Below are 25,125 nucleotides of genomic sequence, written 5' to 3'. Positions count from 1 at the left end.
TAGTATGGTTAGTAGATTCATGAGTAATCCATCGAAAACTCACATGGACGCAGTTATGAGGATTCTCCAATACCTCAAAGCTGTCCCAGGAAGTGGTCTCTCCTTCAAGAAAAGACGAAGTCATGGTATCGAAGTTTTTCACTGATGCAGACTAGGCAGGATATATCCCAGACCGAAGATCGACATCAGGCATATGCACCTATGTCTGGGGAAACCTTGTCACATGGCGAAGCAAGAAACAGTCTGTCGTCTCGAGAAGTAGTGTTGAAGCCGAGCTCAGGTCTTTAGCCAGCGGAGTATGTGAAGGCATTTGGCTGAGGAGAGTTCTCGTCGACCTCAAAATCGATGTCGAGGGTCCTGTCAAGCTCTTATGTGATAATCAAGCAGCACTCAGTATAGCTAAAAATCCAGTTCACCACGACAGGACCAAGCATATTGAGATTGACCGATAATTCATCAGTGAAAATATTGAAGGAAAAATCATCGATCTGGAGTACATTCCGATGGGTCACCAGATCGCTAACATTCTCACCAAAGCCCTTCCTCGAGCGACATTCTCCGAGCAATGTAGCAAGCTTGACCTTCTCAACATGTACAGTCAAGCTTGAGGGGGAGTGTGAAAACATAAGTGGAGAAAAACAATGTCCATGCATAGGTCCATCATCCTTGGAAATTGCAACACTCTATTTCCCATGTATTTTGTTTGTATAATTCCTAGATTAACTCTTCCTTGGTTCCATGTAAAGTAATCATGTTTACTTATTTTCATTATATGTATAACTAGAGGCTTCACCTCTCATAACAAAAATAATGAGAAAAAGATTCATTCTTCACAATTCTACAAAATGCAATCTGAGTAAAACTAGATGCTCTTGCTAATGAGTGAGCAACACAATTCGCAAATCGTTTAACAAATTTCAATGAACAAATAGGCAGATTAAACACAAAAATCCTTGAGAGTCTTGAACTATTCGACCAAACAGTGAGAACATAGCATCTTGTTGGATAACGCCTCGTATTACTTTCAGACAATCCGCTTCTACAATGATTGAAGTGTAATTTCGACGCTAGCTTATTAGACAAAATAAGCCTTGACTCTTGTCTTCTCTCCAACAGCCTTCCATTTGTTGTTTGAGCTTACACGCGCTTTTAACTGTGTACCAGCTCGAGGGTTCCTCTGACCATTGTCAACCATCTTCTTGATCTGAGATACTTGAAAGGGATCTTCAGAATTAAATCCCAATCCCAGTCGTTGAGCATATCATTTACCAGGTCCTCATCCCATCATTTTTTGCCGACTACCATATCAAACTCTCCACTGTAGCATCTTCTAGTCCTTAGATTTTGCCTACAAATGGGTTCTCGGTATGACGGAGCCAAGGTTCCTCTAAAATTGCCACCTTAGAACTCGAACCGATACTTTGTCTCACTCGCGTTGTAAGAAAAATTTCTTACAACGATTGAGTCCCAAATGCTCCGCCAAATAAACCTTGGGTCGAGCCGAGCGTGCTATCGAGAATTGAGCATTTAGCATAATACTGTACCTTAAATATTCTCCCAACGAGAGAGTTTTTCCGCGTTAATAATTGCCAAGCTTGCTTCCCAAGCATCGCAAGGTTAAAATCACGAAGATGAGGAAATCCTTGCATAAATCCCTTTCTTTTCCCGTACACATTTCTGATGGAAGTAAAAAAGACACTCGTTGCGTGAGTAATTTCAAACATAACCCACGTGAAAATGAAAATTAATTCATATTAGATTAGGAAAATAGTCAACTTAAACGTTTGACATTGCTAAATAACCAACGTTTGGTAAATCTTAGGTAAATAGTCATTTTCGTGCATTTACATACGTAAATTTTAGATAAATAACCAACTCCATATATTAGGCCACGTCATTATTTACAGTTATTTACCTAAGATTTACCAAACATTGGCTATTTAGCAATGTCAAACGTTAAGTTAACTATTTTCCTAATTTTTTGTTCAAATATTGATCATATTTGAATTGATTAAAAGATAAATAATAATAGTGGTTCCTTAATTGGTGGTAATTTCACACCAGTGAGTTTGTGCGTTCAAACCTTACCCTTGAAAAAAATTATCTCTTTTATTAACTTCAACTGGACACATCATAGAGGTTGATCAATCTCCACTGTATTGAATTTGGACTTGATCATAGAATCTCTCATAAATTGTAGTTGATCTTTGACGGGCATATATAAGAATTTTTTCTGGAGGGTCAAATATGATCTAATCATATAATTTTGGGAAAATTACACATATATACCTTCTATTTAAGTGAAATGTCGAGTTTAACTTTTGGTTTTCAAAAATATCGAGATCATACCCTCTGTTTAACTAAAATGCCGAAATTATACTCTGAAATAGACAACAGTATCACATATCTTCTTTTTATTGATTTTTAATTGACGTTGACTATAATATTTATATGTAAACACCAATTATCTTTATACATTCGTGTCATATATGTAATTTATTAAAAGAACTAAAAAATAAAAAACAATCTATTAATCGTGAAGAACGCAAAAAAGAGGCAAAAATGTAAAAATCGACAGTTGATAGTCATCAAAATTACAGATTCGAACAGAGAATCCAAGATTTAGAGTTGCAATTCGAACACAGAATGAAATCATCTCTTGGGAGATATGAATTTTATTATTTAATTTCAATTTAAGGCTATTTTTATTTCAAAATTGGAAATTTGGAAGTTAAAATACTGTTTTGAATTTGATTCGGTTTTTCTTATATAAGAGTTAATATCAATGAAAGGAAGGGAGATTTGTTACACTGTTATCCATTTCAGAGTATAATTTCATCATTTTAGTTAAACAGAGGGTATGATCTCGGCATTTTTGAAAACCAAAGGTTAAAGTCGACATTTCACTAAAACACATGATATATATGTGTTATTTTCCCTATACTTTTGAGACTAAACAAAACAAAACAAAAAAACAAAAAAAAAACCTTATAAGCCATGCTCTCTAACAAATGGCGTGAAAGATTATTATTCATCATATTATATTCCAAATATTAAGTATTATATCCTTGGCTTGAGATGTGTTTTCCTAAAAACTATCATATATAAAAAAAACAAAGTCAAACCTCTAAGAGATGTGTAAGAAGTAAGATATGTCCAATACATAAAAAGAAATTTCATTAATTGGAGTTAATAGTTGATTAAATATCTAAATTAGATCCTAACTCTGAAAAATATCTAAAACTGGACTTTTAACCCAAAATCGGACAAAAATAGGGGAAACGCTGCGTCGTTTCTCAGGGACTTTAGCTGCGTCGTTTTTAGGGGAAACGCTGTCAAGCTCGCTAGGGTCGTCCATGGATTCGCTCTTCAACACATGGCTTTCTTTCGATGTCCAAGTGAGTTTATTATACAGCATATCACCCACCACGTGTGCCAAAACCGCAAAAGTATCATTTATATCACCAAGTTTTAGTTACTACATGTTCTTCTTTTATTGCTTAATTATTCTTTATATTTTATAAATTTCAAAAATTCTCAAACCCCTCATCAATATTTTGATTAATATTTTGTGGTTCAATTCACCGAATTTGACGTGTAATAAAACTAGATATGTTATGAGAATTATTGTTAAATATTTATCGATTAGTATGAATAAGCTATATTAAATTAATGATTTATTGATAAAATTTGAATGATGAGAATATATAAGGAATTATTTAAATCTTTTTTATATAACCTATTCTATTATTGTTTATATTTTTATATGGTTATCTTGACTCTTAAATTTCAAATCATTATACTGAAACTTAATAAATTCATAAGTAGTTTTGGACGGCTGTCATTAAATATTATCTTAGACTTATTATTAGTATGAAGATAATGGAAAACTTAATTTATTATATGTTATCCAATTTAAACATCCCAATAACATCTCTGTGTGTGTGTGATGACTACTAGTTTTGACGGTCATGTACTTTAATCTCAATACGAGTAAAAGAACCTTTTATAGGTATTTGTTAGGCTGTGTATTGAATACTAAACCAGGGTTGTATCCTGTTTTTTCTTTTCATTTTTTTGGCTGTAGGAATTGCTTATGAGATGCACATTGGATTCCATATGCAAAGTTGGGTTCGGAGTTGAACTAAATTACTTGGAAGGCTCCAACAAGGAAGGACTCGCATTTATGAAGGCCTTCGACGACTCTCACCTTTTAACTGTCCGGCGGTACATTGATCCATTTTGGAAGCTGAAAAGTTTCTCAACATCGGATCCGAAGCCATTTTGAAGAAAAACATAAGACTCGTCGATGAATTTGTTAGCCAACTTATCCAGAAAAGAAGAAAAATGTTGGAAGACGGACAATATTGTGTGAGTTCAACAAACGCGTCGTTCCTTTCTTGCTCTCCAAGTCTTCATTAACAGGTTTTTTTCGTCTTCTTCATCATCTACCTCTGCTTTGACTTAGATTGCCAAAGAAGATATACTTTCAAGGTTTCTTGTGGAGAGCAAGAAAAATCCAGAAGAAATGAACAACAAGTATCTGAGAGACATAATTCTAAGCTTCACGTTCGCGGGCAAGGACACGAGTGCGAACACATTGTCGTGGTTTCTCTACATGTTGTGCAAGAACCCCGTCGTTCAAGAAAAAGTTGTGCAAGAAACAGGCCCGGCCCAACCATGAGGGAGTTAAAGCAATTGCTTTAGGCCTCATGTTGAGGAAGGCCCCAAAATTTCGAAAAACTTATTACCTCAAATATCGTATTTTATAACTAATTTCTGATAATACTTAGATAGCTGTTTTTATTCCGAGAATAGCTTATTTAACTCTAAGAATATCTCATTTATTGTTTTTCTCTTGTTTAAATTTGCTTCAAGTGTGATAATTACAGTAGGTATCTTATTTTTAAAATACAATATATCATATTTCATTGTTTTCTAATAATATATTTTTCTATTATAACAACATCTTAGTTTCCAATTTTTTTGTTTCTCTTATTAATCAGTGTTTTAAATAATTTTACCATATTCAAACTAAAAAATTGTGATTTGAAATTAATAGGATAAAAAAAAGGCCAAAAGACAAAAAAAAAATGACTTTCATGTTAATTATTTTTTTGGGATGATTGAAAGAAAAAAAAAAATTAGGCCCCTTTTTTTTCTTCGCCCAGGGCCTTCGATTTAGTTGAGCCGGCTCTGCTTATATAAAAATCATATATGCAGTCCATTAACTCTTCTATATATATTCTCCAAATTAGGCTCTCTTATGTGCAAATAAATATAAAAAAGTAATTATCATTTATATTTCTCTGTTTATTATTGTTTTTTTTCTTTATTATTTATGTTGTTTGCGTTATAAATATCAATTAGACATTTTTTTCCTGATTGTTATATATTGTCAATAATTTTTTGTTTGGGTTACTTTGCAAATATAAATAAAGAATAATTGCGCATACTACCAGTAAAAATTAGTAATTGGAGTACAATAAAATTAAGAAAAAAAAAAGAATAAAATTTGTATGTTTAAAAAAAATTTAAAGGCCCTATTTCGAACTTTCGCTTTAGGCCCCGTAATCTATTAAGCCGGCCCTGGCAAGAAATACATGAAGTTATCGGAGACAAGGCCGAGGAAACCAACATCGAATCATTCGTGGAAAAAATAACCGAGAAAGTACTCGACCAAATGCAGTATCTTCATGCAGCATTATCAGAGACTCTCAGGCTATACCCTGCAGTTGTTGTGGTAAGCCTGTTTACAATTCAAATTTTAGTTAATGCGTAACCTAATTCAGTCTTCTAAATGGTCGATTCATATTTATTAGTACTTTTATCGATTTTATTAGGGTTCGAGGAGCGCGGATAAGGACGATGTTCTTCCCGACGGGTTTAACGTAAAAAAAGGAGACGCGGTGAACTTCTTGGCTTATGGCATGGGAAGAATGACCGACATTTGGGGAGACGATGCCCTGGATTTTCGTCCCGAAAGATGGCTCAAGGACGGGATTTTTCAACCCCAATCTCCGTTCAAATTCGTAGCCTTTCATGTTGGTAGTTTTATTCTAATTTTTCTTACCTTCTCTAGCAAGGCAACCTCTTTTTTTTTTAATATATATTTGACACTTGGTCGGAATGATCTATATTCAGGCTGGTCCTCGGATGTATCTTGGGAAGGACTTTGCGTACCGGCAGATGAAGATTTTGTCGATCGTGCTGCTTTATTTCTTCCGTTTTAGACTGGCCGACGAGTCAAAGCCCGTGAAATATAAAATCATGTTCACTCTTCACATTGAGGGTTCTCTGTCTCTGCGGGCTGTTCCAAGGAGTGGCGTAAGAGAGAATCAGTATGAAAAGAAAAATACTTGGTGATTATAATGTGTATATGCATTCAGACAAAAGTCTTTTTCTTCTTAATATGTTGTCCCTTTTCTTTTCTTTTTTTAGGACAATATATGTTGTCCCTTTCTTACATACTTATATTACACCAACTTATGTAACGAATCCATGGTTGGATATTGCTCAGAATATTTTCTCTCTTTTATTAATTTCAATTGGACATTTCATAGAGGTTGATCAAACTCCACTGTATTGAATTTGGACTTGATCATTGAATCTCTCATAAATTGTAGTTGATCTTTGACGGGCGTATAAGAATTTTTTAAGAGAGTCAAATATGATCTAATCATATAATTTTGAGATTAAAAAAAAAAAAAAAAAAAAAAAAAAAAAAAAAAAAAAAACTTATAAGCCATGGTCTCTGACAAATGGCGTGAAAGATTATTATTAATCATATTATATTCCAAATATTAAGGATTATATGCTTGACTTGAGATGTGTTTTCCTTTCCTAAAAACAAACATATATAATAAAACAAAGTCAAACCATATAAGAGATGTGTAAGAAGTAAGATATGTCCAATACATAAACACGTCTCTAACTGCTCAGATCTTTCGTCCTCGTTTCTTAACTTGAAAACTGTTTTTGACTTTTCTAACTTGAACAGTATGAAAAAACTGAATTTACTGTTTGTTTGATGATTCTCAGAATACAACTCAAAAAAATTTCAAACTGTTTTATCTTTTAATGAAGAAAATCAGAAAACAGTTTTTAGGTGTTTTTCAATTTTTTCACTCAATTTTTTTTTTTTTTTAAATATCTCCTCTTGAAATCTCATTCTCTCTTATCAACATCATTTCATTTTCTTCACTTTTGATTATCGAATTCGTTTTCGTTCCCTGAAAAACTTAAAATTTTCAATTATGGCAAACTTTAAACAATCGGAATTTCATTTTACAAACTGTTAATTGGTCGTGATCCTCTCGTCGAGCACATAAGTTTTCACTATTTTTAATCAACATTAGGTATCAAAATTTGATATTTGTTCTATTGACTACAAAGACAAACGGTATTTTCCGATGAACTTGTGAACAATCATTATAACTAAAGGTACGACCATTATATTCGCAACAAAGATTTTCAATTAGTATATATCTCGACGTCTAATTCTTATGTGAATTATTACACTACAATGACAAAAAACTGAATAAAAAAAAATTGAAATCCTTACCCAATTGAAAAAGAAAAAAATGGTCGTTCAAACTTTGCTATACACAGTTCGATCGCCAGGCCGTGTCTACGATCGCCAGGCCGACCTCGCCACCGAGTCTCCGACGTTCCGGCTTCTGACGCCGGCGGCGAGCGAGGTGTTCACCGTCGACGCGCGCAACGTGGAACACGTGTTGAAAGGAAGCTTCGAGAGGTTCTCAAAGGGGGACAGAGTCAAGGAGATGATCAGAGATCTGCTGGGACAAGGGATCTTGCTCGCCGACGGCCACGAGTGGAAGAGCCAGAGAAAGCTCGCTAGCTTCGAGTTCTCAATTGGCTTTCTCAGGGACTTTAGCTGCGTCGTTTTTAGGGAAAACGCTGTTAAGCTCGCTAGGGTCGTTCATGGACTCGCTCTTCAATACAAGGCTTTCGATGTCCAAGTGAGTTCAATTTTGCATTTTGTATTCATAAATCTGAAATTTGTTATCTTCATCTTTCAAAATAATCCCAATTTAGACTTTCATTCCCCTCGTCGTTTTGTATGTTGTTTTATTTGGTGGCTGAAGGAATTGAAGATTTGGTGGGGGTAAATTTGAAAACAAATTCAGGATGGATAAATTTGAAAAACAAAACATATATATGTATATATATATATATAAAATTAAACTTTTAGGGTAAAAAGGTACAGCTTTTACAAGCTCAGGGGCATCAATTCACTACTGGTGTTGGAGTACGTCACTCAACACGTCACTCATCACTACTCCTTTTCGTAATCAGCATTCTCAAACCAAATAATTAATATTAAATCAAAGAGCATTATTATGTTGAAAACATAAGAAGTTTCATCACTAGCTCTGGCCCAGCACCTGTAATTATATATTATCATTAACTAGCTATATAGTTACAAATTTAATGGAATATACAATTTATTATGTTATCTTTGATTACCTAATGATGAGCAAGCCATGACTGTGGTGTGTGGTTAATCTTCATTTTAAACATGTACATAAACGAGTTTACCTTACCTGTGTGTGTGTGTAAATGATGATTTACCTTTCATAACTGTAGGATTTGCTGATGAGGTGCACATTAGATTCCATATCCAAAGTTGGGTTCGGAGTAGAACTGAATTGCTTGGAAGGATCAAACAAGGAAGGGCTCGAATTTATGAAGGCCTTCGACGACTCCCACTTTTTAATTGCCTGGCGATACCTTGATCCGTTTTGGAAGCTGAAAAAGTTTTCCAACATCGGATCCGAAGCTCTTTTGAAGAAAAAAATAGCACTCATCGATGAGTTCGTGGGGCAAATTATCCGGAAAAGAAGAAAAGTGTTGGATGATGGGCAACATTGGGTGAGTTCAACAAACCTTCATTTCTTTCTTGCACTCCAAGTATCCCAATAACGGTCTTCTTCTTCTACTACTACTACTTTGACATAGAATGACAAAGAAGATATACTTTCAAGGTTTCTTGTGGAGAGCAAGAAAAATCCGGAGGAAATGAACGACATATATCTGAGAGACATAATATTAAACTTCGCTATCGCCGGCAAGGACTCGAGTGCGAACACATTGTCGTGGTTTCTCTACATGTTGTGCAAGAATCCCGTCGTACAAGAAAAAGTTGTGCAAGAAATACGTGAAGTTATTGTTGAAAGTTCAGCTCCAGAGTTACCTTGCGCGACACGTCATCAAGAGCCCCAAACCAGCTCGCTTAACTCCTCAGCTCGCTCGCTACCAGCTCGCTTAACTCCTCAGCTCGCTCGCTAAACCAGCTCGCTTAACTCCTCAGCTGCGTCTACAGTGTCCAGGTGCATCTCCAGGCTGAAGACCAAGTTCAAGTGGCGTGCTGACGTGGTCCTACGAGTGAACAGGATTAAGAGATCGTCAACGGCTGAGATTCACGCTAGTAGATCTACGCGGTTATTTCTGTTTTAATGTATCTACCCGGGTTTGTGTACTCGTGGTTTGTTATAAGTAGAGATAGCTAGAGTTTGATCAGATTGATCGAAAATTCATTGTAAGAAAAAGGCATTGAGTGAGATTCTCTGGAAAAGCCAAATTCTTGAGTGATTGTGAGTTTTCGTCTGAGGTGCTCTTGGTGAAGAGTTGTAATTGGATTGGTTGTATTCGCTTGAAGATTAGTGCAAATCGAACGTCCTTGATATGAAGGAGTTCGCGGGGATGTAGGCTTGTTAACGCCGAACCTCGATAACAATCAGGTGTTCTTCGTTCTTTTCTTTTCGTTTTCAATTTTTCTGGTTTTGGTTTTGCGTTGTGTGGTTGCGTGCGATTTAAGGTATCTGGTTTGATACTGAGTTGTGGTGAACGTTTGTAACAGTGGTATCAGAGCTTGGTTCCTCTCCGACAACTTTTTTCTTTGGTGATCTTCGTGGACTCGAAGATCCTCTTGAATCGCAACACTGGAAGACACGCAGGGCTCTAATCAAGAACAGGCAGAACAAGGCTTACCTCTATCGCCATCAGATTCGAGAATCGATCTCGCAAATCCCTTGGCGTCGACTCACACATCAAGAACCTCTGAAAACCCTGTGCTGTGGAATCCACTTGCAGCAATGAGGGTTGACATCGACAAATTCGACGGCACCGGTGATTTCCGCATCTGGAGGCGCAAGATCTCTGCGCTGCTCGCGCAACAAAGATTGCTCCGAGTGATTACAGATCCGGTGACGTGGCCTTCTGATTTCCCTGAAGATCAGAAGAATGAGATGCTGGAGACAGCAACAGGTACCATCATCTTTCATCTCTCAGACTCAGTCATTAGACTGGTAGACAAAGAAGACACTCCTCTCAAGATTTGGAAGAAACTGGACGAGCTGTTCCAGACAAAGTCACTCTCAAACAAAATCTACCTGAAAGAAAGGCTCTTTGGGTTCAAGATGGACTCCACCAAGTCTCTTGAGCAGAATCTTGATGAGTTCTTGAAGATGAACATTGAGCTGGCCAACTCCGGGGAAAAAGAAGAGCTTAGTGATGAGAATCAAGCCATCATCATCCTGAACTCTCTCACAGACACCTATAGGGAAGTCAAGCTTGCTATCAAATATGGGAGATCTGCAATTACCCTAGAAGAAGTCATCTCTGCACTCAAGTCAAGAGCCTTGGAGATCAAGTCAGACAAACAAGGTGAAGGTGAGAATCACCTGGCCCGAGGAAGAAGCCAAACCAGGTCTTCTACCAAGGAGAAGGGCAAGAACAAGTCCAGATCAAAGTCAACCAACCCTAGCAAAGCTCCAAATCCCAATGCTGACAAGAAGTGCTATCACTGCAACAAGATTGGTCATATTAAAAAGGAATGTTATTCCTGGATAAAGAAGAACCAGAACTCCACCAAGCCCAGCACATCCACTCAAGAGACCACTGATTCAGCTAATCTTGGTGAGGGTTACATGAGTGATGGAGAAGTGCTTTCAGTCACCAATGGTGATAAAGAATCAGGATGGATTCTTGATTCTGGGTGTACTTACCACATGACCAATAATAAGGCATGGCTGAGAGAGTTCAAGAGCCTTGAGGGTGGCAAGGTGGTAATGGAAACAATGAAACTTGCCAAGTCACTAGCATGGGTTCTGTCAGTTTCAAAATGCATGATGGTGCTATAAGGATTCTCAGAGATGTGAGGCTTGTGCCTAAGCTATCAAGAAACTTGATTTCTCTGGGTGTTCTTGATGACTTAGGCTACACCAACAGCATCAACAATGGTTCTATGAAGATCTGCAAAGGCTCACTGGTGGCTATTAGAGGTCAGAAAATTGCTGGCCTCTATCACATGATAGGTGAGACTCTCACTGGCCAGGCTGCTATGGCCACAAGCCATGAAGATCAGAATGCCAAGCTGTGGCATAACAGACTTGGACATATCAGTGTCAGAGGTCTTCAAATCATGTGTGATCAACACCTGATGGGCAAGGATAAGATCAGTAAATTGGATTTCTGTGAGCACTGCATCCTGGGAAAGCAACACAGGGTCAAGTTCAGCACTGGCAAGCATCAGTCACAGCATCCTCTTGACTACATCCACTCAGACCTATGGGGCCCAGCAAAGGTATCAACACATGGAGGTAACTTCTATTTTCTGTCTATCATTGATGATTTTTCAAGAAAAGTTTGGATTTATCTGTTGAAACATAAGAGTCAAGCCTTTGCTAAGTTTAGGGAGTGGCATACACTCTTAGAAAACCAGCTAGACAGGAAAGTCAAAACCCTTAGAACTGATAATGGTCTAGAGTTTTGTAGTGAGGAGTTCAATAGTTTCTGTGCTAAGCTAGGTATCCAAAGACATAGGACAGTTAGATTGACTCCTCAACAGAATGGGGTAGAGGATGAACAGAACTCTTCTAGACAAAGCTAGGTGCATGTTATTTAGCTCAGGTCTGTCTAAAGCTTTTTGGGAAAAGCCATAGTTACTGCTACCTATCTAGTGAATAGGTGTCCCTCTAGTGCCTTGGAGTTCAAAACCCCTGAAGAAGTCTGGTACAACAAACCCCCTGACCTTAGTCACCTTAAGACTTTTGGCTGTGCTGCTTATGCACACCAAAGTATAGGTAAGCTTGAACCTAGATCCCTCAAGTGTATCTTCTTAGGTTACCCTCAGGGTGTCAAGGGTTATAGGTTGTGGGCGAGAGATGGCTCAGGGTTTAAGACCATTATCAGTAGGGATGTGGTATTTAATGAACTTGAGTTTCCATGTTTCAGACAAACTGTTGAGAAAGGTACAGCAGGCTCAGATAGCAACACCACAAGAACCAGGGAAACTGTCATTGAGCTTCAACCAGGAACTGATGTCCCTGGCCAGGTGGAGCCCAGTGAAGATGATGTGGATCAGGTGGAGCAACATGACAGCTCAAGCACTACATCAACACCCCTCAGTCAGGACCATCAGGACAGAGAGTCTGAAGATCATGAACAAAGAAGCCAAGACCTGGGTGGTCAAACAGATGATCATGACTCGCCACACTCCTATCATCTTGTTAGAGACAGAAGCAAGCGAGTTCTCAAGCCTACTCAGAGATATGGATATCACGTCTACTCAGAGCTCATTGCCTATGCCTTCACCTCAGCTCTTGAAATTGAGTTGAAGGAACCCCTGTACTACAAAGAAGCTGTGAGTGGTACTGAGTCAAAGCTTTGGATCAAAGCCATGAAAGAAGAAATGGAGTCACTATACAGGAATCACACCTGGATAACTGTTGACAAACCAAAGCATCAGAAACCAGTTTCCTGCAGATGGCTCTATAAAATCAAGGAAGGAACCAGTCCTAGTGAACCTGTGAGATACAAGGCCAGGCTGGTTGCAAAGGGTTTCACACAGGTGGATGGCATTGATTACACAGAGATTTTCTCTCATGTAGTCAAGTACAAGACTATCAGGATTATGCTTGTTGTTGTTGCTCAGTTCAACTTGGAACTTCACCAGATGGATGTGAAGACAGCTTTCTTGCATGGAGATTTGGAAGAGGTTATCTACATGGAGCAGCCAGAGGGGTTTGAAGTTCATAGAGACAAGGATCAGGTGTGTTTGCTGAAGAAATCCTTGTATGGGCTCAAGCAATCACCCAGGCAATGGTACAAGCGCTTTGATACCTTCATGCTGAAGCAAGAGTTCAGTCGTAGCTCTTATGATCCTTGTTTGTATTTCAAGGGTCAAGATGTCCTCAATTGTGTGTTTCTGCTGTTATATGTGGATGACATGCTGATCATCAGCAAGTCAATGAGTAAGATCTTGGTCTTGAAACAACTCTTGAGTACTAAGTTTGATATGAAGGATCTCGGTGGAGCTAAGAAGATCCTTGGAATTAGCATCATCCGAGATAGAGCTAATCAGAGCCTAGTGATGTCTCAGCAGGGCTACTTGGAAAAACTCATTGACAAGTTCTCCATGAGAGGATCAAAACCTGTCAGACAGCCTCTTGGTTCTCATTTCCTGGTGTCAAGTGCTCAGTGTCCCAGTACCTTGTCAGACAAGGAATACATGAGCAAAGTGCCCTACTCAAGTGCTATTGGATCAGTGATGTACTCCATGATCTGCACAAGACCTGACCTGGCCCATGCTATCAGCACCCTGAGCAGGTTCATGTCTAATCCAGGCAAAGAACATTGGCTGGCTATGAAGTGGCTGTTGAGATACATTGCAACCACAACCAATGTTGGCCTGAGGTACTTGAAGACAGGCACACAATTGGAGGTTGAAGATTATGTGGACTCAGACTATGCTGGTGATATAGACACAAGAAAGTCTACAACAACTTATTTCTTCTTGCTATGTGGAAATTGCATCAGCTGGAAGTCACAGTTACAACTCGTGGTGACTTTATCTACTGCTGAAGCTGAGTATATAGCTGCTACTGAGGCAGTAAAAGAAGGGATATGGCTGAAGGGAATGCTCCAGGAATTGAAGCTTTATGAGGGCTCTGTGAACATCTATTCAGACAGTCAGAGTGCCTTGCATCTGTGCAAGAATCCTGTGTTCCATGACAGGACAAAGCATGTAGACATCAAATACCATTTCATCAGGGAAAGGATATATGATGGAGAGGTTGTTATGAACAAGGTGAGCACAGATGACAACCCGGCTGATGTTGGCACCAAGGTGGTAACTCTAGGCAAGTTTAAGCATTGTCTTAAACTGCTGAGAGTTCTTGCCATGTGAGTCAGGGGTTGGTCTCGAACAATGATTTCAGAAATGAAAGGAAAAGATTTGCACTAAGGTTTAAGCAAGGTTAGTGTCTGAAGCAGAAGGTGGAGATTGTTGAAAGTTCAGCTCCAGAGTTACCTTGCGCGACACGTCATCAAGAGCTCCAAACCAGCTCGCTCGCTAAACCAGCTCGCTTAACTCCTCAGCTGCGTCTACAGTGTCCAGGTGCATCTCCAGGCTGAAGACCAAGTTCAAGTGGCGTGCTGACGTGGTCCTACGAGTGAACAGGATTAAGAGATCGTCAATGGCTGAGATTCACGCTAGTAGATCTAGGCGGTTATTTCTGTTTTAATGTATCTACCCGAGTTTGTGTACTCGTGGTTTGTTATAAGTAGAGATAGCTAGAGTTTGATCAGATTGATCGAAAATTCATTGTAAGAAAAAGGCATTGAGTGAGATTCTCTGGAAAAGCCAAATTCTTGAGTGATTGTGAGTTTTCGTCTGAGGTGCTCTTGGTGAAGAGTTGTAATTGGATTGGTTGTATTCGCTTGAAGATTAGTGCAAATCGAACGTCCTTGATATGAAGGAGTTCGCGGGGATGTAGGCTTGTTAACGCCGAACCTCGATAACAATCAGGTGTTCTTCGTTCTTTTCTTTTCGTTTTCAATTTTTCTGGTTTTGGTTTTGCGTTGTGTGGTTGCGTGCGATTTAAGGTATCTGGTTTGATACTGAGTTGTGGTGAACGTTTGTAACAGTTATCGGAGACAGAGACGAGGAAACCAACATCGAATCATTCGTGGAAGACATAACCGAGAAAGTACTCGGCCAAATGCAGTATCTTCATGCAGCGTTATCAGAGACTCTCAGGCTATACCCTGCGCTTCCTGTGGTAAATAATATTTTACAAACTTCAAGTTTATTTAATGCTTAGTCTAATCGAGTCTTGTAAAAAGTCGAGCTCTTACTTACTTTTCAAATTATTAACTTTAGGGTTCGAGGACCGCGGATAAGGACGATGTTCTTCCAGACGGGTTTAAAGTAAAAAAAGGAGACGCGGTGAACTATTTGGCCTATGCCATGGGAAGAAGAATCGGCATTTGGGGAGACGATGCCGAGGATTTCCGCCCCGAAAGATGGCTCAAGGACGGGATTTTCCAACCCCAATCGCCGTTCAAATTCATAACCTTTCATGTATGGTTTATTCGTTCTATATAATCTTTTATAAAATAAAAATAAAAATAGAAACTCTCTAGCAAGAAACAACCTTTTTATTATTAGCTGACATGGGTTGAAATTAATTTTCCAGGCCGGTCCTCGGATTTGCCTTGGGAAGGACTTTGCGTACCGACAAATGAAGATTTTATCGATCACACTGCTTCGTTTCTTTCGCTTCAGATTAGCCGATGAATCGAAGCCCGTGAAATACAGAATCATGTTCACTCTTCACATTGAGGGTTCTCTGTCTCTCTGCGCTGTTCCAAGGAGCGGAACTAGAGTCTCATGAAAATTACTCTTATGAGAGTCTCGTATAGCTAGTGTGCTGTTTCACATGTGAAGTTTGGTGTTTTAATAAGCTCAAATTTTCCTATCATCTCTCTCTTACAAGTCACACAGACATTTTTTCAATATGAGAACTTCAGTTAGCAATTTTCTTTTGTTTTAGATGGTTAACGGTTAATTATTAATCATTCAAAACGATTAAAAAATTGACCGATTAATTGTGATTTTTTTTCAAAGCGATTAACTAATTAACTACTAATTTTAATATTTTTTGTGGTTAACTATAAAATAATCGATTAAAATTCATATTAACCGAGCTATTTTTAGATAACGAGAGAAGCACGAATCAAAGATTTTTGGCTAATAAAACAAAGGTGGGACCCACGAAGAAACCATCTAAAAACAAAATTCGACAACGTCACACTTTCCTTTGCTTTTGACAGACACCACTTGAATAATTCAACCGCCGGAAAGATAAGCGTAAAAATCTCTAGCGCACTTGGCTCATAGTATTTCAGATCAGAGCTCTTTTCCTTTCTTTTTTTTTTTTAAAAAAAATGAACGCTTACACTTTCCTCTCCGTATTCTTCACACTAACATCGATATCAGTAGCGATCATCTTTGTGGCCTTGGCTTACTTGGCCATTAAGACCTACACAGGCAAGTCAATCACCGACTCTTCTTACCCTCCCGTGAAAGGCACGATCTACGGCATCTTGTTCCACTACGGCCGTGCGTACGATTACCAGGCCGACCTCGCCGCCGATTCGCCGACGTTCCGGCTCCTCAAAACGGCGGCGAGCGAGGTGTTCACGGTGGACGTTCGGAACGTGGAACACGTGCTGAAAGGAAGCTTCGAGAGCTACTCGAAGGGGGACCGGAGCATGGAGATAGCGAGAGATCTGTTCGGACAAGGGATCTTCGTCGTCGATGGCGACAAGTGGAAGCAGCAGAGGAAGCTCGCGAGCTTTGAGTTCACGACGAGGTTTCTCAGGGACTTTAGCTGCGTCGTCTTCAGGGAAAACGCCGTCAAGCTCGCTGATGTCGTTCGTGGATTCTCTGTTCAGGACCAGGTTTTTGATATGCAAGTAAGATTCGTTATTTTTCAGTTTCTCATCATTTTTATATGACCTTTTTTTTTTTGGTAAAATTCATCACTGAAATACTTATGGACTGACGGTTCACAGATTTTCTTTGAAACGATGAATTCATTATCTGAAATATAAGAATATTAAAATGATATCATGAATCTCTCACCGGATTGTTGAGGTTATTTACCAGTCGTTAAAGTTAAGCCTTTACCAAAAAAAAAAACAAAGTGAAGACTTTATGCGCATCCCCCAGGAAAAAAATGGCCTCTTTTTTTTTTTTTTTTTTTTTTTTTCTGTGTGTGTGTGTGTGTAGATGTGCTTAAAGTTGTCTTTTTTTTTTCAGAATAAACATAAGATACGGGGGACAATGACACATCAATACTTGCATTATATTGAATATACAACAACTGAATCATTGGTTATTCATTCATGTGTCGCAGCTTTTGAAATTAATAGTTCTGACTTCTGACCCACAGGGCTGATATATTAATCTTGATTACTAAATAATATGATAATTCTCATCATGACCAACCAATAACTATGCTATTTATTGCGGTCATATGATATAATATGGATTTGTTAGTAAGATTTGTGACTTGTGAGGCTGTGATTTGGGTATTAAAGCATGGTTGTTATTTCCATAGGATTTGCTAATGCGATGTACATTAGATTCCATATTCAAAGTTGGATTTGGAGCAGAGCTGAATTGCTTGGAAGGCTCAAACAAGGAAGGACTCGCATTCATGAAGGCCTTCGACGACTCGCAAGCTTTGCTTCTCTGGCGATTCATCGATCCGTTTTGGAAGTTAAAAAAGCTTCTCAGCATTGGCTCTGAAGCCACTTTGAAGAACAACATTAGACTCGTCGATGAATTTGTGGACAAACTTATCCAGGAAAAAAGAAGAATGTTCGAAGAGAGGAGAGATTGTGTGAGTGATTCAATAAGTAAAAATTATTTTCTTGCTCTCCAAGACTCAAATAACGGATTTTTTTTTTTCCTTTTTAATCTTCTCTTGCTTTGAAATAGAATGACAAAGAAGATATACTTTCAAGGTTTCTATTGGAGAGCGAGAAAAATCCAGAGGAAATGAACGACAAATATCTGCGAGACATAATTCTGAACTTCACGGTCGCTGGCAAGGACACCAGTGCAAACACTTTGTCGTGGTTTCTCTACGTGTTGTGCAAAAACCCGGTTGTACAAGAAAGAGTTGTGCGAGAAATACGAGACGTTCTCGGAGACAAAGCTGACGAGACCAACATCAAAACGTTCGTCGAAAACATAACCGATGAAGTTATCGAGCAAATGCAATATCTTCATGCAGCGTTATCGGAGACTCTGAGGCTATACCCTGCAGTTCCTGTGGTAAAAAACTATCACTTACATTTACAGCTTTACAGCTTCAATTAACGAATACGTAGTCCCTTACTCCCTTCTTGTAAATTGCTGTGTTATTTTTATTCGGTGTGAGTATACATTTTGATCAGAAATTAGTTTTGTGAGCAAATATTTTTTAAACATTTGATTTTTTTGGTACTTTGTCTTGTAAATTCTTTTCTAACATAAACCAGTTGTTCGTGTTTAAAATAATAAAAAAAATACTAATTAAATTATAATCAACATAAAAATACTAAATTAAAAAAAAAAAAAAAAACATTTTTGGATTATAAGAGTTAGATTGTGTTTTTTTTTTTTCCTATGTACAAATCATAGAGAAGTTATTCAGTTTTCTAATTTTTTTTTTAATTTGTTTAGGAGTAGAATCATATTGCGTATACATTAACAAACGTCACACACATAATAATCATGGAAATTTGTGCTTAAACCCATTCTTTTTATTTTACTAATTTATAAGGGCGGGAGAAACGCGGATAAGGACGATGTTCTTCCAGACGGGTTTAAAGTAAAAAAAGGAGACGCGGTGAACTATTTAGCCTATGCCATGGGAAGAAGAATCGACATTTGGGGAGACGATGCCGAGGATTTCCGACCCGAAAGATGGCTCAAGGATGGGATTTTCCAACCCCAATCGCCGTTCAAATTTATAGCTTTCCATGTCGGTTTATTCGTTCCGTATATTCTCTCTCTTTTTTTTTATACCTTCTCTTGCAAGGCAACCATTTTTCTTTATTTGAGACGGGTCGAAATGAATTTTCAGGCTGGTCCTCGGATCTGTCTCGGGAAGGACTTTGCGTACCGACAGATGAAGATTCTTTCAATCGCATTGCTCCGCTTCTTCCGCTTCAGATTGGCCGACGAATCAAAGCCTGTTACTTACAAAATCATGTTCACTCTTCACATCGAGGGTTCTCTCTCTCTCTGCGCTATTCCGAGGAGTGACATTACAGTCTCATGAAAGAGATCAATCAACATGCTAAGCTAAATACTCTCTAGAGTGAAAAAAAATTGTATAGGCCTTCAGAAAATGTCTCTTTTTTTTCTTCATTCTTAGTATTTTGTTGCTTTTTTACACAGCTATACCAACTTATATAAATGTTTTAAAATATCACAATTTTCTAGTTTCTCTCGTTTAATACTAGTCAACTGGATATCGTGGCAGGGTTAATTATATTGGACTTTGAATTGGGCTTGATCATACTTTAAAAAGAAAAAAGAAAAAAAAAAGGTAGAGCTTAAACACCAAGGGAACAGACTCTTCTTGGTGGTAAATACAATCTGAGGATAAATTAGATGCCCTCGCTAACGAGTGAGCAACACAATTCGCAGATCCCGATCGTTGAGTATATCATTTACCAGGTCCTCATCCCATCGTTTTTTGCCAACTACCATATCAAACTCTCCACTTTAGCGTCTTCCCTCCGGTCAAAGGAACACTCTTCCGCCTCGTATTCCACTACGGCCGTGTGTACGACCACCTGACCGACCTCGCCGCCGAGTCACCCACATTCCGGCTTCTCACGCCGGCGGCGAGCGAGGTCTTCACCGTCGACGCGCGCAACGTGGAACACGTCTTGAAGGGAAGCTTCGAGAGCTTCTCCAAAGGCGACCGGGTCAAGGAGATCATCGGAGATCTGCTGGGACAAGGGATCTTGCTCGCCGACGGCCACAAGTGGAAGAGCGAGAGAAAGCTCGCTAGCTTCGAGTTCTCAACTGGGTTTCTCAGGGACTTTAGCTGCGTCGTTTTTAGGGGAAACGCTGTCAAGCTCGCTAGGGTCGTCCATGGATTCGCTCTTCAACACACGGCTTTCGATGTCCAAGTGAGTTTATTACACAACATATCACCCACCACGTGTGCCAAAACCGCAAAAGTATCATTTATATCACCAAGTTTTAGTTACAACATGTTCTTCTTTTACTGCTTACTTATTCTTCATATTTTATAAATTTCAAAAATTCTCAAACCCCTCATCAATATTTTGATTAATGTTTTGTGGTTCAATTCACCGAATTTGACGTGTAATAAAACTAGATATGTTATGAGAATTATTGTTAAATATTTATCGATTAGTATGGATAAGCTATATTGAATTAATGATTTATTGATAAAATTTGAATGACGAGAATATATAAGGAATTATTTAAATCTTTTTTATATAACCTATTCTATTATTGTTTATATTTTTATATGGTTATCTTGACTCTTAAATTTCGAAGCATTATACTGAAACTTAATAAGTTCATAAGTAGTTTTGGACGGCTGTCATTAAATATTATCTTAGACTTATTATTAGTATGAAGATAATGGAAAACTTAATTTATTATATGTTATCCAATTTAAACATCCCAATAACATCTCTGTGTGTGTGTGATGACTACTAGTTTTGACGGTCATGTACTTTAATCTCAATACGAGTAAAAGAACCTTTTATAGGTATTTGTTAGGCTGTGTATTGAATACTAAACCAGAGTTGTATCCTGTTTTTTCTTTTCATTTTTTTGGCTGTAGGAATTGCTTATGAGATGCACATTGGATTCCATATGCAAAGTTGGGTTCGGAGTAGAACTAAATTACTTGGAAGGCTCCAACAAGGAAGGACTCGCATTTATGAAGGCCTTCGACGACTCTCACCTTTTAACTGTCCGGCGGTACATTGATCCATTTTGGAAGCTGAAAAGGTTTCTCAACATCGGATCCGAAGCCATTTTGAAGAAAAACATAAGACTCGTCCATGAATTTGTTAGCCAACTTATCCAGAAAAGAAGAAAAATGTTGGAAGATGGACAATATTGTGTGAGTTCAACAAACGCTTCGTTCCTTTCTTGCTCTCCAAGTCTTCATTAACAGGTTTTTTTCGTCTTCTTCATCATCTACCTCTGCTTTGACTTAGATTGCCAAAGAAGATATACTTTCAAGGTTTCTTGTGGAGAGCAAGAAAAATCCAGAAGAAATGAACAACAAGTATCTGAGAGACATAATTCTAAGCTTCACGTTCGCGGGCAAGGACACGAGTGCGAACACATTGTCATGGTTTCTCTACATGTTGTGCAAGAACCCCGTCGTTCAAGAAAAAGTTGTGCAAGAAATACATGAAGTTATCGGAGACAAGGCTGAGGAAACCAACATCGAATCATTCGTGGAAAAAATAACCGAGAAAGTACTCGACCAAATGCAGTATCTTCATGCAGCATTATCAGAGACTCTCAGGCTATACCCTGCAGTTGCTATGGTAAGCCTGTTTACAATTCAAATTTTAGTTAATGCGTAACCTGATTGTAAAGGAAAACTTTTGAATCTCGCCGTTTGCAAAATTTACGAGCTTCCGTGTGTTACAAGTAAGTTCTTGAATGAATTATGGACGTATAAGTTTATCGAGTTAATTTAAATTATTTTAAGGTAATGAAAAATCTCGGAATAAATAAAAGATTTATCGAGTTCGTCTCGAGTAATAAATTATTTTCCGAGGAAATATTCCGGAATTTAATTTAAGAAATAAATTCTCAAGGACGAGAATTATTTCCGAGAAACCTTAAATATATTTAAATTAATCGAGAACGAATGAGAATTCTCTCGGGTTTTTTTTTAAAAGGACAAGATTGAGAAATTTTATTTTGAAAGGACTAATGTGCAACAAATTGAAGGACGAGATTGAAAGAAAAAGTTGAAGAAGGGCTGTCTGGTGAGTGACGTGTCAAAAATGTGGTGGGCCACTTATTTTCCGTATGGCTAAGTGAGGAGCTGCCATGTGGCAATTTTCTTCCTCATCCTCTTGAATTCGGACACCTCACCATTTCTCTCTTCCTTTCCTTCTTCCTGATCTTTCTACTTTCTTCTTCTTCATTTTGCACGATATTTCTTCTCTCTTCTTCTCCTCACCGCGCGCTCAACCTGCAAAGGATAACGAAAAAAAAAAAAAAAAAATTGGACAGCAGCAACTGAGAGCTCTTCCTCCGGCCGCTCAACCCTCCAGCCCCACCCTTCCATCCCCTCTTCTTTTTCCTTGCGTGCGCTCGTGGAGTGCCTCATCACTGAGCCGTGCGCGCGCCATCCAGCCGAGACCGAGCGACCGCCGCTGAGCCGCCGTGAAGCTTGAGCCGCCGCGAGCTAGAGTAGACGCCGGTGAAGAAAAAGGTGAACACCAAAGAGTGTAATTCCTCCAGAAACAAGGTTTTAGTTTCTCGACGCTTCAGGATGTGTAGAGTCTCGGGAAGCATGAAAAGCAAGGAAACTCAGGATGCTAGTTCTTTCGACGTTTCGACAAGAGTCAAGTGCCTCGAAGAACGTGTGAAGCAAGACATATTCGGGAATCGTCGAGCTTTCTGTCAAATAATTCCGGGTAAGTGTGGAGACATAAGTCAACTACTTACCAAGGGAATAACCCTGTTTGTTTGTGCATTTGTTTGCTAGTAAACAAGAGTAGGTGAAAGCCCTAAAATGAATGAACTTAAAAGTTAAGGCTTCGGCCACTCTTGCTTGAAAACTTAATTCGGGTACGCCCGTTAGGTTCAAACGCTAACTTGAACCAGCCACGTTTGCTATGTGTATAGTTAGACCTCTCTTCTAATTCTAGGAAGTAGGTTAGAATCGAGATGACGGAAGAGCAATAGACTCTCGAATTCAATCGGGAGTAGAGGGTTCGGAAGTCACATTTCGAACTTTCAGCTTAAAACACTTAACGAGCTTCAAAGAGAAACAGTAAGTTTTTCGGGGTTTATCCTGTTAAGCTCTTCCGTATATAAGTATAACGTGTACGCTGCTAGCCGCAGAGTACCCAAACTTTAATTAAACTCATGTCGGTGGTACCCACAAGTCAATGACTTGTGTTTGTGGCAGACCTAGGTGGTCTGTATGGCGCTGAGTACTCAAAACTGGGGAGAACCCAACGGTAACGGGCAGTCGCCATGAGCGAACCCGATGGTAAAGGGCAGTCGCCTCGAGCGAACCCAACGATAACGGGCAGTCGCCACGAGCGAACCCGATGGAAATGGGCAGTCGCCTAGAGTGAACCCATTCAGCAATGAGCAGTCGCCTCGAGTGAACTCATTGTCGTGCCAAGGGGGCACACATGCGCCGACGTCAGATGAAGATGGTACCACTAGTGGATCCCAGACAATCTTAAAACACCCAAGCCGCCGTAAGACTGCTGCTCGAGGTCTGAGGCTGGCTTATTGTCGTTGTGGAGATCGTAGCAGAAGAGGATGTACGATCTTGCAGAACGACAAGTGAATAGTTAGAGTGTGATATCACGCGTCAGTCATGCTCTAATGTTATGTTCTAGTTATATCTAGCAATCATTCTGCATTCTTGTGTATTTGTTTGCACGTCACATGGCATTAGTCGTTTTACTTTATAGATAGACTCCCACTTACTGAGTCAATCGACTCATAGTTTTATGACCCTTGGTAATGTAGATAAGGGAAAAGCTGGTAAGCGGGAAACGAGATTGAAGACCGAGACCGAGCGCGTATTGCCTTGACCTATGAGCTATGGGGTTTCTTGATTCGGGGGTTAGTGTCTTTTGTTAAAACGTTCCGGAACATATTTGTATAGGAGTCGCTATAAGACTCTAAGTTATAATAGCGAAAAATTTCCCCGAATTTTCGCAAACTATTTTATTATGTTTAATTTATGTGTTTATATTATGAGTTATGTACAGATTTGAGTTGATCAGTCGCGGTTCGTGGGCGAGCTATCGCTCGCGGGTCGTGACAGATTTTGTGGTATCAGAGCCCCAGGTTTAGCCGTTTCTGTAGACTTGGAATACGTGTTCTCGGTATAGGTCGCGAGTATGCCATGTGATAGTGTTGTGCTTAAAGTCGACCTGTCTAGAGATAGGTTCGACATGATGCAAGATGTGTTGCTAGGAGTTAGATCTCTCCTCCCCGATGAGATTCATATGTACCTCGATAGGGTTACGTGAATTCCTTCGACCGCAAGTACGTTCAGTGTCGTGAAAGGCACCATCACTTAGGGGCCGGTGAATCGGTCTGACTTGTGAGTGGATGAGTGTCATCTCGACGTTTCACTACTCAAGTACGAATATCACGATAACCCCTCCTTATTGGCCGACGATGACTCGTTTCACCTCTGACGGCATTATCAGCCGAGATTGTGAAATGTTCCGGAAGGTGATACTACACACGTTCGGGACCAGGAGAGAGGGACGAGTGAGAGGAGCAAGCTTACGGATTCTACCAGCTCAGGATTGAATCGGTTGTCCGATATGGAGACCGACTTGTCCAAGAAATTATGGACCGCTGTCTGATGTGCTCGAGGATAGACTCCAGCGAGGTATCGAGTATTGAGAGCTGTGTGTAGAGCTCCAATATCTGACGTTGGAATCTGATTGCCCCTCATTCATTGTCTTGCGAATGCAGACTGAGTTCCTCGTCGTGACGCGATGTGGTATATGAGTACCTTACCCCCGATGATTGCTTTTTCGGTGGTCGTTCCGCATGATGACGAGAAGGTTGACTGTGACGAGGAAGATTCCGAGAAGGATTCCGCTGAGCATTCGGACGACCCAGCTGCGTAGACGTTTGCTTGTCAATCACGAGAGTGGTTGCTTTGTGTGCGTAACGAGAGAACTAGCATTTTGCGCTTAAGTCTCGTTTGACTAGCTCTTGAGAGGCTAGTCCAGGTTGGTTATGCATTCTCGATGATGTGACTTGGATTTTATCCATGCCCTCTTCCATGAGTAGAATTGAGCGGGCATGGAGCCTAGACGAGACCCGTCTAATGCCGAGAATGTTACAGCGGTGGATCTCACGGAGATCAGACACGCGCTGGAGAGACAAGCTGTTGACGCGACCTAAAGAGATGAGATGAATCAGAGGCTCGCGCAGTAGCTAGATGAGCAGAACCACACGATCGCAGAACTCTTAACGACGCTGAACGCGCCGCCTCAACAGCACCCAGCGCCTCCAGTTCCAGGAGA

At 39.4% G+C, this 25,125-nt stretch overlaps 1 protein-coding gene and 2 pseudogenes across 2 annotated transcripts; all 3 read left to right on the top strand.

The window, feature by feature from the left end:
- Window positions 1-4,093: 4,093 nt before the first annotated feature.
- Window positions 4,094-6,574, top strand: LOC149400445 (cytochrome P450 704C1-like; annotated as a pseudogene). Its single transcript, XR_016296537.1, has 5 exons — window positions 4,094-4,371; window positions 4,469-4,667; window positions 5,598-5,743; window positions 5,844-6,044; window positions 6,145-6,574. The product of XR_016296537.1 is annotated as a cytochrome P450 704C1-like (transcript).
- A 9,555-nt stretch (window positions 6,575-16,129) lies between these two features.
- Window positions 16,130-19,314, top strand: LOC149400444 (cytochrome P450 704C1-like). Its single transcript, XM_089613672.1, has 5 exons — window positions 16,130-16,785; window positions 17,433-17,717; window positions 17,816-18,154; window positions 18,645-18,845; window positions 18,948-19,314. The coding sequence occupies exons 1-5, from the start codon at window positions 16,255-16,257 to the stop codon at window positions 19,143-19,145; spliced, it is 1,554 nt and encodes a 517-aa protein (XP_089469798.1). The 5' UTR covers window positions 16,130-16,254; the 3' UTR covers window positions 19,146-19,314.
- Window positions 19,315-19,480: 166 nt separating this feature from the next.
- On the top strand, window positions 19,481-20,267 carry LOC149400443 (cytochrome P450 704C1 pseudogene; annotated as a pseudogene).
- The last annotated feature ends 4,858 nt before the right edge of the window (window positions 20,268-25,125 follow it).

The sequence above is a fragment of the Urtica dioica genome, chromosome 4, assembly GCF_054948205.1.
Source record: "Urtica dioica subsp. dioica isolate 48M chromosome 4, U.dioica_male_clone48M_v1_H2, whole genome shotgun sequence".
Taxonomy (NCBI): Eukaryota; Viridiplantae; Streptophyta; class Magnoliopsida; order Rosales; family Urticaceae; genus Urtica; species Urtica dioica.
The sequence above is the reverse complement of the archived record's forward strand: the minus strand, read 5'-3'. Positions and strand labels throughout refer to the sequence as shown.

Coding starts and splice junctions, on each gene's coding strand:
- LOC149400444 (XM_089613672.1), top strand. CDS start 16,255: ATGAACGCTTACACTTTCCTCTCCGTATTCTTCACACTAACATCGATA. Junction 17,718..17,815: donor TCGAAGAGAGGAGAGATTGT/GTGAGTGATTCA, acceptor GCTTTGAAATAG/AATGACAAAGAAGATATACT. Junction 18,846..18,947: donor TCAAATTTATAGCTTTCCAT/GTCGGTTTATTC, acceptor ATGAATTTTCAG/GCTGGTCCTCGGATCTGTCT.